Source organism: Ranitomeya imitator, chromosome 6 (genome assembly GCF_032444005.1).
Source record: "Ranitomeya imitator isolate aRanImi1 chromosome 6, aRanImi1.pri, whole genome shotgun sequence".
NCBI classification, from domain to species: Eukaryota; Metazoa; Chordata; class Amphibia; order Anura; family Dendrobatidae; genus Ranitomeya; species Ranitomeya imitator.
In genome coordinates this window covers 288,406,315-288,427,301 of record NC_091287.1, presented here as the reverse complement: position 1 = coordinate 288,427,301, position 20,987 = coordinate 288,406,315, and the positions used below count along the sequence as shown (strand labels likewise).

Below are 20,987 nucleotides of genomic sequence, written 5' to 3'. Positions count from 1 at the left end.
CCCATATCTTTGCTCCCATTTGCTTCCAAACTCCTTGAGCAACACGTCCATGTTGAACTTTCCTCTCTCTTTGCATCTAACTCTTTCTTCGACAACCTACAACCTGGTTTCCGTCCCCACCATTCCACTGAGACTACCCTGACCAAAATGACTAATGACTTATTTACAGCCAAAGCTAACAGACAATTCTCTATACTCCCCCTTCTAGACCTGTCCTCTGCCTTCGACACAGTTGACCACTGCCTCCTATTACAGATCCTCTCTTCCTTTAGTGTCAAATACCTTGCCCTATCTTGGATCTCCTCATACCTTTCCAACCGCACATTTAGCATTTCCTACTCCCATACTACCTCTTCATCTTGCCCCCTCTCTGTTGGAGACCCTCAAGGCTCTGTCCTTGGGCCCTTACTTTTCTCAGTCCATACACTCGGCCTGGGACAACTCATAAGGTCCTATGGCTTCCAGTACCATCTATATGCTGATGATGCTCAGATCTACCTCTCTGGCCCAGATGTCATCTCTCTTCTCTCCAGAATCCCAGAGTGTCTATCGGCCATATCCTCCTTCTTCTCCTCTCGCTTCATCAAGCTCAATGTGGACAAATCTGAACTAATTATAGTTCCTCCATCTCGCATATCTTCCCTACCTGATCTATCTATCAAAATAAATTAAATCACACTTTCCCCTGTCCCCAAAATCCGCTGCCTCGGAGTAACCCTTGACTCTGCCCTGTCCTTCAAACTGCACATCCAAGCTCTCGCCACCTACTGTTGCCTCCAGCTCAAAAATATTTCCAGAATCCGTCCTTTCCTCAACCCTCACTCAAACAAAATGCTCATGCATGCCCTAATCATCTCCTGCCTCGACTTCTGCAACATCCTCCTCTGTGGCCTACCTTATAACACTCTCGCACCCCTCCAGTCCGTCCTTAACTCTGCTGCCTGACTAATTAATCTCTCTCCTCGCTACACTCCTGCTTCCCCTATTTGCAAATCCCTTCACTGGCTCCCAATTTCCCAGCTTATCCAGTTCAAACTACTAACGCTGACCTACAAAGCCATCCATAACCTTTCTCCTCCGTATGTTTCCGAACTAGTCTCTCAAAAACTTCCCTCACGTAATCTCCGGTCCTCCCAAGACCTCCTTCTTTCCTCCACACTTATTTGTTCCTTACCCAATCGCCTCTAAGACTTCTCCCGAGTGTCCCCATCCTCTGGAATTCTGTGCCCCAACACGTCCGGTTATCCACCACATTTGGATCCTTCAAAAGAAATCTGAAAACCCACCTCTTCAAAGAAGCTTACAGCCTGTAATGACCACACGGCCAGCTCAACACCATTGGAGCTACTGCAACCCTCGACGTACTGTTTCCTTCCCATAATCCTGTAGAATGTAAGCCCGCAAGGGCAGGGTCCTCTTTCCTCTGTACCAGTCTGTCATTGTTAGTTTTGTTTACTGTAAGTGATATTTGTATTTTGATGTAACCCCTTCTCATGTACAGCACCATGGAATTAATGGTGCTATATAAATAATAATAATAAGTCTATGAGAGCCAGAACAAGGCTCTCATAGAGATGCTATGAAAAGTGACCTCCAGCGTGCTCCATGAAACACTGGAGGTGCTGGTAGGTCACTTTAACCGGAGACAGAAGGGCACGACGCTGGAAAAGGACGAAGGAGGGTTAGGTGAGTATGAGTTAAAGGGCAGAGGAATGACATTTAAAGCACCACTCTAATGTTAAAATAGCAAAGAACATTGGAGTTGTGCTTTAACCTAATCTGTATGAGATCAAATGTCATGATAGTATGTGTCATACCTTGTAGGTAAGACATCTCTATTGTTTGCATGTCTAGGAAATAATAAAGTGGATTGCAAACCGCTGAAATCAATAGCATGCTATGGTCTTTAATGGCTTGGTGCTTTGTAATGTTTCACTTTTACAGATTCAAAATGCTTATGAAAAATTAGCTGGTATAGTTAAGATCCCTACAATATTGCTATTTTGATTCTGGCAAAAAGATTATATTGTAAAAAGGATTAAATTACAATCTGCTTTTTGTACTATTTCAACATAACTACTTAGATCTTCCCAAATGTTCTTACTGCACCAAGCTTATTTTCAACACACAAACACTTTTTGACATGTTGCAAAACAATCCTCCAAATCCTCCAAAGGTTCCACTGTCACAATTAGCAGCCTGTCCAGTTTCAACATTAACGAACATTGTCTATTGCTGTAAATAATTGTCTTGGACGACTGATTGATTTTCTATATCATCTGACTTGTCTGCTATTGATTCTTATTTTGTTAGAACACTGAATGTTAAAAAAAAAAAGTATCTTTTTTTTCTTTTTAATGGAAAGCATATTTCTTTGCTGTCCAGGTAGTGAAGTGTTTTTGTTCACTGTTATGGAGTTTACAATAGAGAACCTTTCAAGGGAAGCCAATTATAGGGGTTTTCCTTCAATAATCGTGATCAATCAACAGGATGATAGGTGGTAAACATTAGGTAACAGGGGTTTCCGTCTCACTAATAAGGGCATATAGAGTCATGCCGTTCGTCCACCGTAGTCTGAGTAGTACACAATTTTCTTGTATATACTTTTACAATGTTCAGCATTCACTGCAGCTGCTCTATACAACTCTAAGGGAGTTGTAGAAATAACCTAGTGCGCTTTGTATTGTATATTACTTAATAAGCACAATTAAGGGTACAGTGCTGGGGGGTGAAATAAATGTGCGTGGATCACCAACTCTGGTAACATGTTTACAACTACAGAGGTGCATCCTATTCTTAGTTGGTTAGTTGGGGACCTCAGCAAAAGACAATGCTGTTACCGAATAAAAATAAACCACAATACAAAACCCAAGAAGAGCGATATTGTCATTATATAGTGTCCTTATAGTGGTTGATAAAAGTGCATCAAACTTTATAAGAGATTACTGTGCAGTTATCTATAATGACTTATATGTGATGTCCTTTCTGATGGGAGTCATTCACTTTTCACATCTTTTCCATCTGGTTTACACCATCATGATGAATTCTTGCAGCCACCACTTGCCTGCAGAGTTTGCAACACAGACACATTTGCCTTTTCTCATTTCCATCACCACCCATCTATCCCTAACTCACAATCTTCCCTTCTTCCCATCCTGCTGCTATCCATAATTTTACACCTGTTGCTGCTATCCCCAATTTTACACCTGTTGCTGCTCCATCTCACCCCATTACTTTAAGTGCAGTATGCCCTCAAATTCTGTGCTTCAAAATCATTGATATAATTACTCCAAAAAATTATGTTATAGAGGCATGTCCTTAAAAACGATGATAGCAGGTAGACAGTGCTCCCAAAAATAATAATGCTTATATTGTGCCCCATATGGTAGAAAGGAAAACCCCCATGTGTGCCCCTTTAATGGTTATAATTCTGTAGTCGTTGTCTATTCCCCCTGAACCACAGCAGATTCATCGTTTCTTTGGGTGTTTTAGTTCTGTTCTCTTTTTTCCTATTGCTTTTGTGTAACAGAAGTTTTTCATTTACTCTGTTTGTAAGCCCTATCACCTTTCGGGTGCAGCTTTATATTCCTTCCTCTTCTGCTGTTTCCTGCTAGTTATAGTCTTTGCTGGATTCATTAACTTTGCTATAGTTTAAGTTGGTTGCATTTGTTTGTAGGTGATTCCTTTATTCCTTGGGAAATTGCTACTCTAGCGATTCTAGGAGCTGCTAAGGATATTGAGGGTAAGCCGCTATCGAGTGGGGGCACCATTGCATTATCTTAGTACGCCAACCTTCATGGTCAGACAGCGACAGACCAGGGTCAGAGAAGTCATAATAGCGGCAAGTAAAATCTTCAGATTGTGCCTAATAAAGTAATAATGTCCTAAGTACCCCAATATAAAGGAACAATGTCCTTAGTGTCTCCTCATTTACTATATAATTGTCTAAATGTCACTTCCATCTGTCTGTCCCGGAAATCCCGCGTCGCTAATCAGCGACGAGCAAAGTCTGGAGTTAGTCCCTCCCTACTCCCCTGACGTCAGTGCCCGCTCCATACTCCCCTCCAGTCAGCGCTCAAACAGGGTTAATGGCAGTATTAACGGACCACGTTATGCCGCGGTGTAACGCAGTCCGTTAACGCTGCTATTAACCCTGTGTGACCAACTTTTTACTATTAACCCCTTCAAGACCCAGCCTATTTTGACCTTAAAGACCTTGCCGTTTTTTGCAATTCTGACCAGTGTCCCTTTATGAGGTAATAACTCAGGAACGCTTCAACGGATCCTAGCGGTTCTGAGATTGTTTTTTCGTGACATATTGGGCTTCATGTTAGTGGTAAATTTAGGTCAATAAATTCTGCATTTATTTGTGATAAACACGGAAATTTGGCGAAAATTTTGAAAATTTCGCAATTTTCACATTTTGAATTTTTATTCTGTTAAACCAGAGAGATATGTGACACAAAATAGTTAATAAATAACATTTCCCACATGTTTACTTTACATCAGCACAATTTTGGAAACAAAATTTTTTTTTGTTAGGAAGTTATAAGGGTTAAAATTCGACCAGCGATTTGTCATTTTTACAACGAAATTTACAAAACCATTTTTTTTAGGGACCACCTCACATTTGAAGTCAGTTTGAGGGGTCTATATGGCTGAAAATACCCAAAAGTGACACCATTCTAAAAACTGCACCCCTCAAGGTACTCAAAACCACATTCAAGAAGTTTATTAACCCTTCAGGTGCTTCACAGCAGCAGAAGCAACATGGAAGGAAAAAATGAACATTTAACTTTTTAGTCACAAAAATTATCTTTTAGCAACAATTTTTTTATTTTCCCAATGGTAAAAGGAGAAACTGAACCACGAACGTTGTTGTCCAATTTGTCCTGAGTACGCTGATACCTCATATGTGGGGGTAAACCACTGTTTTGGCGCACGGCAGGGCTTGGAAGGGAAGGAGCGCCATTTGACTTTTTGAATCAAAAATTGGCTCCACTCTTTAGCGGACACCATGTCACGTTTGGAGAGCCCCCGTGTGCCTAAAAATTGGAGCTCCCCCACAAGTGACCCCATTTTGGAAACTAGACGCCCCAAGGAACTTATCTAGATGCATAGTGAGCACTTTGAACCCCCAGGTGCTTCACAAATTGATCCGTAAAAATGAAAAAGTACTTTTTTTTCACAAAAAAATTCTTTTAGCCTCAATTTTTTCATTTTCACATGGGCAACAGGATAAAATGGATCCTAAAATGTGTTGGGCAATTTCTCCTGAGTACACCAATACCTCATATGTGGGGGTAAACCACTGTTTGGGCACATGGTAAGGCTCGGAAGGGAAGGAGCGCCATTTGACTTTTTGAATGAAAAATTATTTCCATCGTTAGCGGACACCATGTCGCGTTTGGATAGCTCCTGTGTGCCTAAACATTGGCGCTCCCCCACAAGTGACCCCATTTTGGAAACTAGACCCCCCAAGGAACTAATTTAGATGCCTAGTGAGCACTTTAAACCCTCAGGTGCTTCACAAATTGATCTGTAAAAATGAAAAAGTAATTTTTTTTCACAAAAAAATTCTTTTCGCCTCAATTTTCTCATTTTCACATGGGCAGTAGGATAAAATGGATCATAAAATTTGTTGGGCAATTTCTCCCGAGTACGCCGATACCTCATATGTGGGGGTAAACCACTGTTTGGGCACTCGGCAGGGCTCGGAAGAGAAGGCGTGCCATTTGACTTTTTGAATGGAAAATTAGCTCCAATTGTTAGCGGACACCATGTCGCGTTTGGAGAGCCCCTGTGTGCCTAAACATTGGAGCTCCCCCACAAGTGACCCCATTTTGGAAACTAGACCCCCCAAGGAACTTATCTAGATGCATATTGAGCACTTTAAACCCCCAGGTGCTTCACAGAAGTTTATAACGCAGAGCCATGAAAATAAAAAATAATTTTTCTTTCCTCAAAAATGATTTTTTAGCCTGGAATTTCCTATTTTGCCAAGGATAATAGGAGAAATTGGACCCCAAATATTGTTGTCCAGTTTGTCCTGAGTACGCTGATACCCCATATGTGGGGGTAAACCACTGTTTGGGCGCACGGCAGGGCTCGGAAGGGATGGCACGCCATTTGGCTTTTTAAATGGAAAATTAGCTCCAATCATTAGCGGACACCATGTCACGTTTGGAGAGCCCCTGTGTGCCTAAACATTGGAGATCCCCCAGAAATGACACCATTTTAGAAACTAGACCCCCAAAGAACTAATCTAGATGTGTGGTGAGGACTTTGAACCCCCAAGTGCTTCACAGAAGTTTATAACGCAGAGCCATGAAAATAAAAAAAAAAATTATTTTCTCAAAAATGATCTTTTAGCCTGCAATTTTTTATTTTCCCAAGGGTAACAGGAGAAATTGACCCCAAAAGTTGTTGTCCAGTTTCTCCTGAGTACGCTGATACCCCATATGTGGGGGTAAATCACTGTTTGGGCACATGCCGGGGCTCGGAAGTGAAGTAGTGACGTTTTGAAATGCAGACTTTGATGGAATGCTCTGTGGGCGTCACGTTGCGTTTGCAGAGCCCCTGATGTGGCTTAACAGTAGAAACCCCCCACAAGTGACCCCATTTTGGAAACTAGACCCCCAAAGGAACTTATCTAGATGTGTGGTGAGCACTTTGAACCCCCAAGTGCTTCATAGAAGTTTATAATGCAGAGCCGTGAAAATAATAAATACGTTTTCTTTCCTCAAAAATAATTATTTAGCCCAGAATTTTTTAATTTTCCCAAGGGTAACAGGAGAAATTTGACCCCAATATTTGTTGTCCAGTTTCTCCTGAGTACGGTGATACCCCATATGTGGGGGTAAACTACTGTTTGGGCACATGCCGGGGCTTGGAATTGAAGTAGTGACGTTTTGAAATGCAGACTTTGATGGAATGCTCTGCGGGCGTCACGTTGCGTTTGCAGAGCCCCTGATGTGCCTAAACAGTAGAAACCCCCCACAAGTGACCCCATTTTGGAAACTAGACCCTGAAAGGAACTTATCTAGATGTGTGGTGAGCACTTTGAACCCCCAAGTGCTTCATAGAAGTTTATAATGCAGAGCCGTGAAAATAATAAATACGTTTTCTTTCCTCAAAAATAATTATTTAGCCCAGAATTTTTTATTTTCCCAAGGGTTACAGGAGAAATTGGACCCCAAAAGTTGTTGTCCAGTTTCTCCTGAGTACGCTGATACCCCATATGTGGGGGTAAACCACTGTTTGGGCACACGTCGGGGCTCAGAAGGGAAGTAGTGACTTTTGAAATGCAGACTTTGATGGAATGGTCTGCGGGTGTCACGTTGCGTTTGCAGAGCCCCTGGTGTGCCTAAACAGTAGAAACCCCCCACAAGTGACCCCATTTTAGAAACTAGACCCCCCAAGGAACTTATCTAGATATGTGGTGAGCACTTTGAACCCCCAAGTGCTTCACAGACGTTTACAACGCAGAGCCGTGAAAATAAAAAATCATTTTTCTTTCCTCAAAAATTATGTTTTAGCAAGCATTTTTTTAGATTCACAAGGGTAACAGGAGAAATTGGACCCCAGTAATTGTTGCGCAGTTTGTCCTGAGTATGCTGGTACCCCATATGTGGGGGTAAACCACTGTTTGGGCACACGTCAGGGCTCGGAAGTGAGGGAGCACCATTTGACTTTTTGAATACGAGATTGGCTGGAATCAATGGTGGCGCCATGTTGCGTTTGGAGACCCCTGATGTGCCTAAACAGTGGTAACCCCTCAATTCTACCTCCAACACTAACCCCAACACACCCCTAACCCTAATCCCAACTGTAGCCATAATCCTAATCACAACCCTAACCCCAACACACCCCTAACCACAACACTAACCCCAACACACCCCTAACCCTAACCACAACCCTAATTCCAACCCTAACCCTAAGGCTATGTGCCCACGTTGCGGATTCGTGTGAGATATTTCCGCACCATTTTTGAAAAATCTGCGGGTAAAAGGCACTGTGTTTTACCTGCGGATTTTCCGCGGATTTCCAGTGTTTTTTGTGCGGATTTCACCTGCGGATTCCTATTGAGGAACAGGTGTAAAACGCTGCGGAATCCGCACAAAGAATTGACATGCTGCGGAAAATACAACGCAGCGTTCCCGCGTGGTATTTTCCGCACCATGGGCACAGCGGATTTGGTTTTTCATATGTTTACATGGTACTGTAAACCTGATGGAACACTGCTGCGAATCCGCAGCGGCCAATCCGCAGCCAAATCAGCACCGTGTGCACATAGCCTAATTCTAAAGGTATGTGCACACGCTGCGGAAAACGCTGCGGATCCGCAGCAGTTTCCCATGAGTGTACAGTTCAATGTAAACCTATGGGAAACAAAAATCGCTGTGCCCATGCTGCGGAAAAACTGCACGGAAACGCAGCGGTTTACATTCCGCAGCATGTCACTTCTTTGTGCGGATTCCGCAGCGGTTTTACAACTGCTCCAATAGAAAATCGCAATTGTAAAACCGCAGTGAAATGCGCAGAAAAAAACGCGGTAAATCCGCCATAAATCCGCAGCGGTTTAGCACTGCGGATTTATCAAATCCGCAGCGGAAAAATCCGCAGAGGACCAGAATACGTGTGCACATTCCTAACCCTAACCCTAGCCCTAACCCTAACCCTACCCCTACCCCTAACCCTACCCCTAACCCTAACCCTATTCTAACAGTGGAAAAAAAAAAAATTCTTTATTTTTTTATTGTCCCTACCTATGGGGGTGACAAAGGGGGGGGGGGTAATTTATTATTTTTTTTATTTTGATCACTGAGATAGATTATATCTCAGTGATCAAAATGCACTTTGGAACGAATCTGCCGGCCGGCAGATTCGGCGGGCGCACTGCGCATGCGCCCGCCATTTTGGAAGATGGCGGCGCCCGGGAGAAGACGGACGGGACCACGGCTGGATCGGTAAGTATGATAGGGTGGGGGGGGACCACGGGGGGGGGGATCGGAGCACGGGGGGAGGAATCGGAGCGCGGGAGGGGTGGAACGGAGCGCGGGGGGCGTGGAACGGAGCACGGGGGGACTGGAATGGAGCACGGGGGGGGGTGGATCGGAGTGCAGGGGGGGTGATTGGAGCACGGGGGGGTGATTGGAGCACGGGGGGAGCGGGCACGAGCACGGGGGGGAGCGGAGCACTGGACGGAGGGGAGCCGGAGCAGTGTACCGGCCAGATCGGGGGGGTGGGGGGGCGATCGGAGGGGTGGGGTGGGGGCACACTAGTATTTCCAGCCATGGCCGATGATATTTCAGCATCGGCCATGGCTGGATTGTAATATTTCACCCGTTATAATGGGTGAAATATTACAAATCGCTCTGATTGGCAGTTTCACTTTCAACAGCCAATCAGAGCGATCGTAGCCACGAGGGGGTGAAGCCACCCCCCCTGGGCTAAACTACCACTCCCCCTGTCCCTGCAGATCGGGTGAAATGGGAGTTAACCCTTTCACCCGATCTGCAGGGACGCGATCTTTCCATGACGCCGCATAGGCGTCATGGGTCGGAATGGCACCGACTTTCATGACGCCTACGTGGCGTCATGGGTCGGGAAGGGGTTAATACTGCCTATGCAGCACCAATAGCAAAATGATCTAATGTTAAAAATAATTTAAAAAAAAAAAAATAGTTATATACTCACCGTCCGTTGGCCTCCCGGATCCAGAACAGGCCTTTCCCGCTCCTCGTGACTCTCCGGTGACCGCTCCATGCATTGCGATCTCGCGAGATGATGACATGCGGTCTCGCGAGACCGCTACGTCATCATCTCGCGAGACAGCAATGCACTCTTGGGACCGGAGTGTCGAGAGGAGCATTGGTAAACGCCTCGCCTGGATCTGGGGGCCGTCGGATGGTGAGTATATACCGTAACTATTTTTTATTTTAATTATTTTTTTTTAACGGATATGATGCCCACATTGCTATACACTACGTGAACTGTGCTATATACTACGTGGGCTGTGCTATATACTACATTGGCTGTGCAATATACTGCGTGGCTGTGCTATATACTGCGTGGCTGGGCTATATACTATTTGGGCTGTGCAATATACTGCGTGGTTGTGTTATATACTACGAGGGCTGTGCAATATACTACGTGGGCTGTGCAATATACTACGTGGGCTGTGCAATATACTCTGGGCTGTGCAATATACTACGTGGCTGGGCTATATACTACGTGGCTGTGCTATATACTACGTGGGCTGTGTTAAACACTACGTGGGTTGGGTTATACACTACGTGGGTTGTGTTATACACTACGTGGGCTGTGTTATACACTACGTGGGCTGTGTTATACACTACGTGGGCTGTGTTATACACTACGTGGGCTGTGCTATATACTACGTGGCTGGCCGCGAACAATCGGCGACAGGCGCAGTCCGGCCGCGAATTGCCGCAGGATTTGAACCACGCTTCGCTAATTGGTCGCGCCTGGCTGGCCGAATCCTGTGTATTCAATGTATTATTCGAAAATCTTCATAAATAAACTACAGTTGTGGCCAAAAGTATTGAAACCCCTGCAATTCTGTCAGATAATACTCAGTTTCTACCTGAAAATGATTGCAAACACAAATTCTTTGTTATTATTATTTTCATTTAATTTGTCTGAAATTATTATTATTTATTGTTATAGCGCCATTTATTCCATGGCGCTTTACATGTGAGGAGGGGTATACATAATAAAAACAAGTACAATAATCTTAAACAATACAAGTCATAACTTCTACAGGAGGAGTGAGGACCCTGCCCGCGAAGGCTCACAATCTACAATGAAATCTACAATGAAACACAACCTGAAATGAAAAAAAACCAAAAAGAATTGTCCTAAAGCCAAATTGGATATAATTCCACACCAAACATAAAAAGGGGTGGACAAAAGTATTGGCACTGTTCGAAAAATCATGTGATGCTTCTCTAATTTGTGTAATTAACAGCACCTGTAACTTACCTGTGGCACCTAACAGGTGTTGGCAATAACTAAATCACAATTGTAGCCAGTTGACATGGATTAAAGTTGACTCAACCTCTGTCCTGTGTCCTTGTGTGTACCACATTGAGCATGGAGAAAAGAAAGAAGACCAAAGAACTGTCTGAGGACTTGAGAAACCAAATTGTGAGGAAGCATGAGCAATCTCAAGGCTACAAGTCCATCTCCAAAGACCTGAATGTTCCTGTGTCTACCGTGCGCAGTGTCATCAAGAAGTTTAAAGCCCATGGCACTGTGGCTAACCTCCCTAGATGTGGACGGAAAAGAAAAATTGACAAGAGATTTCAACGCAAGATTGTGCGGATGTTGAATAAAGAACCTCAACTAACATTCAAACAAGGTCAAGCTGCCCTGCAGGCCGAGGGTACAACAGTGTCAACCCGTACTATCCGTCGGCGTCTGATTGAAAAGGGACTGTATGGTTGGAGACCCAGGAAGACCCCACTTCTTACCCTGAGACATAAAAAAGCCAGGCTGGAGTTTGCCAAAACTTCCCTGAAAACGCCTAAAACGTTTTGGAAGAATGTTCTCTGGTCAGATGAGACAAAAGTAGAGCTTTTTGGGCAAAGCCATCAACATAGAGTTTACAGGAGAAAAAAAGAGGCATTCAAAGAAAAGAACACGGTCCCTACAGTCAAACATGGCAGAGGTTCCCTGATGTTTTGGGGTTGCTTTGCTGCCTCTGGCACTGGACTGCTTGACCGTGTGCATGGCATTATGAAGTCTGAAGACTACCAACAAATTTTGCAGCATAATAAGGGCCCAGTGTGAGAAAGCTGGGTCTCCCTCAGAGGTCATGGGTCTTCCAGCAGGACAATGACCCAAAACACACTTCAAAAAGCACTAGAAAATTGTTTGAGAGAAAGCACTGGAGACTTCTAAGTTGGCCAGCAATGAGTCCAGACCTGAATCCCATAGAACACCTGTGGAGAGATCTAAAAATGGCAGTTCGGAGAAGGCACCCTTCAAATATCAGGGACCTGGAGCAGTTTGCCAAAGAAGAATGGTCTAAAATTCCAGCAGAGCATTGTAAGAAACTCATTGATGGTTACCGGAAGCGGTTGGTCGCAGTTATTTTGGCTAAAGGTTGTGCAACCAGGTATTAGGCTCAGGGTGCCAATACTTTTGTCTGGCCCATTTTTGGAGTTTTGTGTGAAATGATCAATGTTTTGCTTTTTGCTTCATTCTCTTTTGTGTTTTTTTCATTTAAGACAAATTAAATGAAGATAATAATACCAAAGAATTTGTGATTGCAATCATTTTCAGGAAGAAACTGAGTATTATCTGACAGAATTGCAGGGGTGTCAATACTTTTGTGGCCACAACTGTACATATATATTCTAGAATACCCGATGTGTTAGAATCGGGCTACCATCTAGTAGAATAATAATGCATTGAGTTCCTCTTATACAGCAGTAGATGCCTATTTGGACCTTTTTAAATAAGTAATATTGTCTCCTGAAAAGAAATAAAGCCTTCTTAACAATTAGTAATGTTCTGAGTGCCCCCCAAAATAATAATGCCCTTCGAGTACCCTGCTAATAGTAATGCTCCCTTTGTCCATCTACCTCGCAAAAAATAAAATATATTAACTTCTGCAATTCTCCTCAAAAGTAATATTTTTTAATTCCACTATAAAGTTACAATGCCCCAAGTGTGTTTAAAAATAATTAAAAAAAAATACTTATTTAACTCCGAATCATATAGAGTCCACTAGCCAAGTTATCTCTCAGGTGTGACGGGAATCCGGATGAGCCCCACAGTGTAAGTTGCCCCAGGGAGGACAATCGCCTCTGACAATGGACTTCCTACTGGTATTCTACTGCTAAGTACAGGGCAATGTATGCGAGTGGTTCAAATACCAGTTACATACGAGTCCGACTGTTAATACTTTCTTGTTGTGTGTATTTTAGGTAGGTGTAACATATACAATGCTCGTATTCTAACTTTATGTTCAGAAAACCTAGTGACAATAAACTGGTGACAGGATTCCATTAGATACTTCATGACGTTTTCCATCATCAGCACTGCAGAATTGCACATCCTTTTTCTGGGTTCTTATAGCTGACACATGTCCATTTCATGGTTTACTGAGAGGAGAATTCTTATGCCTTTATTAAAAGTGACTAGAATGACACATCACATTGATTTTCTCTTGTTTCCTCCGCAGCTTAACTGTATTGACTTCTCCTGCAGCGCTGATATAACTCAGTTTCGACAACTGAATCTGGATGATACTCGGAGAGCTTTCTTTTTGGTATCCTTTCTGCGTGTGGAAAATTATCTATAATAGAAATTATATACAGTATTTTTCTAGTGAAATTGATGTGTAACAAGTATATCTTATTATTATATATGTGAGCTTTTTAATGCTTTTGCCACCTTTATTAATATTAGACTGCATATTTATCATTACAAAATCAGTGGTAAGTGCCCAGTGTGTGGGTATCCTCAATAGTTACATGAGTTATCAGTCTTGTACAAATAGGCACATGTAATCCTTTTAATAGGGGTCTTTTTATTTTCCTGTAAAATTTTTGATAATTTGCTAAAGGCAGGAGGGGGCTGTTTGGTCTCAGAAGAATAATTTGCACTCCCTCTATGTGACTGCAGACTTCTGAGTTGTGACAGTGCTCATGCTGTCATGATTATTCCCTGTGCAAGTGGATGATCGTTCAAAGAAGAGAATTCAGAGCAGCCAGCAGAGTCTAGTTGGCACATAAATGCAGGTATGCAAATTGAATTCAAGCGCTTATGTGACTTCTGGGGAATCTCGATAGTGTATGCATCATACACTGTCATGACTTGAAGTTTGCAGTCACTTAGAAAAACTGTAGACTTTTTTTATGAGACCACATAACCTCTTTAAGTGCTTGTCACAATACGTATTTCTTAAAAACAAATCTGTGTAAACATTGTAAACTCACGCTCTTCAGTTTTCTTGCTTCTGGGTGCCAGACATCACATACAATGACTTATGTAGAAAAAGAGACTATATCAGGAAATAGTATATTGGTTAAAATCTTCCAAGATCCGCAATTTTTTTGTATTTTTCCATCAACATAACAATACGAGACAGTTCAAATGCAAAAGAGAGAGAAAAAAAAACCTCCGCACTGCTGTTTTTGTTAGACTCTGTCTTTCAAACACCCTGAATGAAAAGCCGACAGCAAAAGACCTTATAGCAATCAACGGGGTGCAGCTTTCATAAAGTCACAATTTAGTCCATAAAAAAGATAGAAATGAAAAAGTGCACTTACCCGTGTATAGTAGTCACAATTTTATTCGGACATAATTGCAAAAAGTGCAGGGAGGGAAGTGGAAAATCACGGCCGACGGCCGTTTCGTGCCTAACCACTTCAACGGGTCCTAAAAATGGTGAACTTGCAATGAAGGTTCACACACACAAAATATAAATATATTCTAACACACACATAAAATGAATATATATACATATGTTTGTGTATAATATAAATATATATATTTATTGTAAGGGGTTGACTCACTCAGCTGCTTGCAAAGTTAAACACAGGAACGCCTCTTGTGGTAAATCACCTACTGGTTTATTAAAGCACAGCATAAACCGGAGCAGGGTTGAACAAAGCAACCGTGGCCTTTCTGGCTTAATGGCAAAAAACAAAGATAATGTTCAATAGAGTCCTTTTTCCTGCAAGATTCACCCTAAGGTACCACACAAAGTCGTCAGCTTTCCTCCGAAACCCACAACTCGGAGAAATAAAAAACAGTGGCTGAACATTTAACTCGCCAGCCAACCCTTGAGGTGGAGATATGGGGAGTAGGCGTCCTGCCCATCCCTGACTTACTCACCTAAAATCCGGTCCCTTATCATGGGTGTTTAACCTCTTCAGCACATAGCATGCTGGACAGAAACTAATGGGTTTCAGATCACGGATGAAAGCAATCTTTGTGACACATATCTCCCCTCAGATAGTGCCATTGACCCTGTCACAATATACAGTGGGGCAAAAAAGTATTTAGTCAGTCAGCAATAGTGCAAGTTCCAACACTTAAAAAGATGAGAGGCGTCTGTAATTTACATCATAGGTAGACCTCAACTATGGGAGACAAACTGAGAAAAAAAAATCCAGAAAATCACATTGTCTTTTTTTTAACATTATGTGGTATATACAGTGGGAAAAAAAAGTATTTAGTCAGGCACCAATTGTGCAAGTTCTCCCACTTAAAAATATGAGAGAGGCCTGTAATTGGCATCATAGGGTAGACCACAACTGTGAGAGTCAAAATGAGAAAACAAATCCAGAAAATCACTATTTCTGATTTGGCAAGATTTATTTTGCAAATTATGGTGGAAAATACCATATATACCTGAGTATAAGCTGAGATTTTCAGCCCATTTTTTTAGGCTAAAAGTGCCCCTCTCGGCTTATACGCAAGTCATTGTCGCAGGGAGGGGGAGTGGGTGTGGCGGCTGTCACATCATACTCACCTGCTCCCGGTGCGGTCTCTGCACTTCCCTTCTTCTCAGATGGTCTCTGACACCTGCAGCTGGATCCATAGGCGTGGAGCGCATATTCATTACTTTAACCCCTTTCTGACCTCGGACGGGATAGTACGTCTGAGGTCAGATCCCCTGCTTTGATGCAGGGCTCCGCGGTGAGCCCGCATCAAAGCCGGGACATGTCAGCTGTTTTGAACAGATGACATGTGCCCGCAATAGGTGCGGGCAGAATCGCGATCTGCCCGCACCTATTAACTAGTTAAATGCCGCTGTCAATCGCAGACAGCGGCATTTAACTACCGCATCCGGCCGGGCGGCCGGAAATGACGTCATCGCCGACCCCCGTCACATGATCGGGGGTCGGCGATGCATCTCCATTGTAACCATAGAGGTCCTTGAGACCTCTATGGTTACTGATCGCCCGTCGCTGTGAGCGCCACGCTGTGGTCGGCGCTCACAGCACACGTGCAATTCTGCTACATAGCAGCGATCAGCAGATCGCTGCTATGTTGCAGAGCCGATCGTGCTGTGCCTGCTTCTAGCCTCCCATGGAGGCTATTGAAGCATGGCAAAAGTAAAAAAAAAAAAAAAAGTAAAAAAAAATGTGAAAAAAATATAAAAGTTTAAATCACCCCCCTTTCGCCCCAATCAAAATAAATCAATAAAAAAGAAATCAAATCTACACACATTTGGTATCGCCGCGCTCAGAATCGCCCGATCTATCAACTAAAAAAAAGCATTAACCTGATCGCTAAACGGCGTAGCGAGAAAAAAATTCGAAACGCCAGAATTACGTTTTTTAGGTCGCCGCGACATTGCATTAAAATACAATAACGGGTGATCAAAAGAACGTATCTGCACCAAAATGCTATCATTAAAAACGTCATCTCGGCACGCAAAAAATAAGCCCTCAACCGACCCCAGATCACGAAAAATGGAGACGCTACGAGTATCGGAAAATGGCGCAATTTTTTTTTTTTTTTTTTTTTTTTTTTTTTTTAGCAAAGTTTGGAATTATTTTTCACCACTTAGATAAAAAACAACCTAGTCATGTTAGGTGTCTATGAACTCGTACTGACCTGGAGAATAATAATGTCAAGTCAGTTTTAGCATTTAGTGAACCTAGCAAAAAAGCCAAACAAAAAACAAGTGTGGGATTGCACTTTTTTTGCAATTTCACCGCACTTGGAATTTTTTTCCCGTTTTCTAGTACACGACATGCTAAAACCAATGATGTCGTTCAAAAGGACAACTCGTCCCGCAAAAAATAAGCCCTCACATGGCCAAATTGACGGAAAAATAAAAAAGTTATGGCTCTGGGAAGGAGGGGAGCGAAAAACGAACACGGAAAAATGAAAAATCCCATGGTCATGAAGGGGTTAATGAATGGTACCATGTGACTGCTGAACGCAGGATCAAGCTGCCGGCGCCAGAGACCATCGGAGTAGCAGGGACCGCATAGGGAAGGGGTGAGTATGACGGGGGAGTGTGATCCATGCGATATTCACCTGTCCGCCATTCTACCGCCTGGCTCTGCCTTCTGCGTCATCTGGCTGTGAGGTTCAGGTCAGAGGGGGCGATGACGTGGTTAGTGCAGGGACCCGGAAGACACAGAGGCGCGCGGCGGTGGAACGGGGACAGGTGAATATCGCAAGTGCCGGTATCCTGAGCCAGCGGCGACTACCGCACCTGGCCCCAATAGCGCGCCGGTGTCCCGCTGCTCAAGACACCGGCACCAGACCCCCAGAGACAAGAGATGAGTATGTCATATTTTTTTTTAATAACAGCATCACAAGCAGCAGCATATGGGGCATAATATTCTATGGAGCATCTTATGGGACCATCAATCTTTGTGCAGCATTATATGGGGCATAATATTCTATGGAGCATCTTATGGGGCCATCATTAACCTTTTATGCAGCATTATATGGGGCATATTTTAATATGGAGCATCTTATGGGGCCCATCATGAACTGTATGGAGCATTATACGGGGCTCCTGATTCAATATGGATATTCAAAAACACTTAACCTACTGATGTCTCAATTAATTTTACTTTTATTGGTATCTATTTTTATTTTTGAAATTTACCAGTAGCTGCTGCATTTTCCACCCTTGGCTTATACTCGAGTCAATAAGTTTTCCCAGTTTTTTGTGGCAAAATTAGGGGTCTCGGCTTATACTCGGGTCTGCCTTTACTCGAGTATATATACGGTAAGTATTTGGTCATTAACAAAAGTTCATCTCAATATTTTGTTATACAGCTCTGGTAAAAATTGAGAGACCACTGCAAAATCTTCATTTTTTCTGATTTTTCTCTTTATATGTATATTTTTGAGTACAATGTAAATTGCTCTTTTATTCTATAAACTTCTGACATGTCTTTGAATTTCCAAGCAATAAATTTGTATTTTTTTTCTGAAAAGGAGAAATGGTCAAAATTAAAAACAGACAAACAGTGCTTTCAGACATTCAAATAATGCAAAGAAAACAAGTTAATATTTTTTTAGAAACAACAATACTAATGTTGAAACTCAGGAAGAGTTCAGAAATCAATATTTTGTGGAATAACCATGATTTTTAATCACAGCTTTCATGCGTCTTGGCATGCTTTCCACCAGTCTTCCACACTGCTTCTTGTGCAAAAATGTAAGCAGTTCTTCTTTGTTTGATTGCTTGTGGCTATCCATCATCCTCTTGATTACATTCCAGAGGTTTTCAATGTAGTTCAGGTCTGGAGATTGGGCTGCCTATGACTGGGTTTTGATGTGGTGGTCTCTTAGTTTTTGCCAGAGCTGTATATCCTTTGTTGGCAATGACAGAGGTCAAACGTTTTCTGTAAGTCTTCACAAGGTTGGCACACACTGTTGGTGGTATGCTGGCCCATTCCTCCGTGCAGATCCCCTCTAGAGCAGTGATGTTTTGGGCCTGTCGCTGGGCATCATGGACTTTCAACTCCTTCCCCTTTTCTATGGGGTTGAAATCTGTAGACTGGCTAGGCCACTCCAGGACCTTCAGATATGCTTCTTCGATCATTTTTTTAAATTTTATAGTGTTTGTTGTGTGGTTCAATTAATTTGATATTTCAATACATCAGACTTTTTCAGAGATAACAAGACCAAATATGTTTGTTTTTTAAATGCTTTTACTCCTATGAAGCTCAGCCTATGACTGCACTTCACAGGAGGGCCCAGTTGGCAGTCACATGCCTTCAGCATGCCCCCAGCTGCTATGATAACCCATCAGTTTTGTGGATTGCGATTCTGGGGCAGATGGGAGATGTGAACCATCAATGGCATCATATAAATGCTGTTGTCCGAGATTGACGGAGACATTTAAATGTAAACTTTATCAATTAGAGTAAGCTCCAGTCACTACAGTTACAGGCAGGTGCCGGCTGTGTGACACAGCCAGCATCAGTTTGGTATATAGCAGGCTTAATATCTGAGTTGGCGTCATACTTTCCTTAGCGATTCATGATGAAGATGTACCTAATAGGGTAATGGAGACTAAAAGCTGTGATGGATTTGTTGCCTGATAAGCTGGAATTAGCCAATCGCAAATTCTGTTAGAAAGTAAGGTAATTTAAAAGGTGTACATAGTTTCAGTAGTTTTTTTTAATTCACATACATTTAGAAAAATAGTTAATGTTGGTATGTAGTGGTTTTGGATTAAAACTGGTATTCATAAGCAAGTGATGTGTACTTTAAGCTTGCTAAAAAGCCCATCAGTGTACCTTTTTTTCTTGTTGGCTCTTTAAGGCTGCCATCACACTAGCAGTATTTGGTCAGTATTTTACATCAGTATTTGTAAGCCAAAACCAGGAGTGGAACAATCAGAGGAAAAGTATAATAGAAACATATGCACCACTTCTGTATTTATCACCCACTCCTGGTTTTGGCTTACAAATACTGATGAGAAATACTGACCAAATACTGCTAGTGTGACAGCAGCCTAATAACTCGTGAGTCTAACTATTTCCTGGCAAGGGCACAAATCTTATATCTTTGTCAGGTAGTATTCAATAAGGAAGAGAGGTGCAGTGCACATATACAAATAATACATAAATAATGCAGTATCAAAATAATATAAAATAGGTAACACTCTGCAATAAAGTTCTATGTGCACAGTTACTTAGGTAAATTGGCTCATAGAAAAAATATTACATGGGAATGAAGACGCAAACGGATCACCTCAGGAGGTGGCTTCATCAGGGTTAGCCAAGAAGTTATGAGATTCTTCCTGCCTACATATTTTATGTCGTTCCTGGTAATTACCAAATCTCAGATTGCAGCTATAGCTGTATTACAGAAATTTTTGTGAAAAAAATGCAGTCCGGCCATGGGTATTGTATTTATCACAAGCATGTTATGCTAAAATTGACTGTGAAACATGTTTTTTTCAGGTCAATACAATTAAAAAAGTAAATACATATATATATATATATATATATATACACACACACACACACACACACACACACACACACACACACACACAGACACACTTTGGCTTTGTGTCACAATCCGCACCATCTGTGACTGCATGTCAACAATCCTTGTACAGATCCATTTATTAAAGTGAAATGGATGCACACAATCCATGAACAAGTCAAACTGAATCTCTTAGAGAATTAATCTCTGAGGGACCAGAAACGGTGCAATGAAGGTCCAAAGAGAATAAAAGCATATATTTATTGAGAATAACTTAAACTGCTCATACTCAAGCAAGGTTTCCTCACAAAGCACAAAATCACAGTAGTGTCAGGTCAAATTATATCTTATAGGACATGAATACGGTTAGTAATCTCATATGTGTATACATGCAAATTAATAATTTAGAGGTTGCATATGTACACAGACAAATGTGAACCATGCAATTAATAATGAATGTGATGCCACAGGCCAATATCAGTCTATCAAAGTAATAATTAATATGTACAGGTGCTTCTCACAAAATTAGGATATCATCAAAAAGTTAATTTATTTCAGTTCTTCAATACAAAAATTGAAACTCATATTATATATAGTCATTTCAAACAGAGTGATCTATTTCAAGTGTTTATTTCTGTTAATGTTGATGATTATGGTTAACAGCCAATGAAAACCCAAACGTCATTATCTCAGTAAATTAGAATACTTTATAACACCAGCTTGAAAATTCATTTTAAAATCCGAAATGTTGGCCTACTGAAATGTAAGTAAATTCAGTTCAGTAAATGCACTCAATACTTAGTCGGGGCTCCTTTTGCATCAGGTACTGGATCAATGCAACGTGTTATGGAGGCGATCAGCCTGTGCCTCTGCTGAGGTGTTATGGAAGCACAGGTTGCTTTGATAGCCACCTTCAGCTCGTCTGCATTGTTGGGTCTGGTGTCTCTCATCTTTCTCTTGACAATACCCCATAGATTCTCTATGGGGTTAAGGTCAGGCGAGTTTGCTGGCCAATCAAGGACAGTGAT

The 20,987-nt window shown here is 42.2% G+C and overlaps 1 protein-coding gene across 4 annotated transcripts in view; it reads left to right on the top strand.

The window, feature by feature from the left end:
- The window catches only part of PIGN (phosphatidylinositol glycan anchor biosynthesis class N), a 503,276-nt gene that overhangs the window by 378,279 nt on the left and 104,010 nt on the right, over positions 1-20,987 (top strand). For 3 of the 4 annotated variants that reach the window (XM_069730623.1, XM_069730624.1, XM_069730625.1), the window contains one exon: positions 13,217-13,303. In XM_069730623.1, the coding sequence (XP_069586724.1) occupies positions 13,217-13,303 (87 nt within the window). Of the gene's footprint in view, positions 1-13,216; positions 13,304-19,011; positions 19,103-20,987 lie in introns of those variants that run through there. The other variant, XM_069730626.1, reaches the window with a different exon arrangement.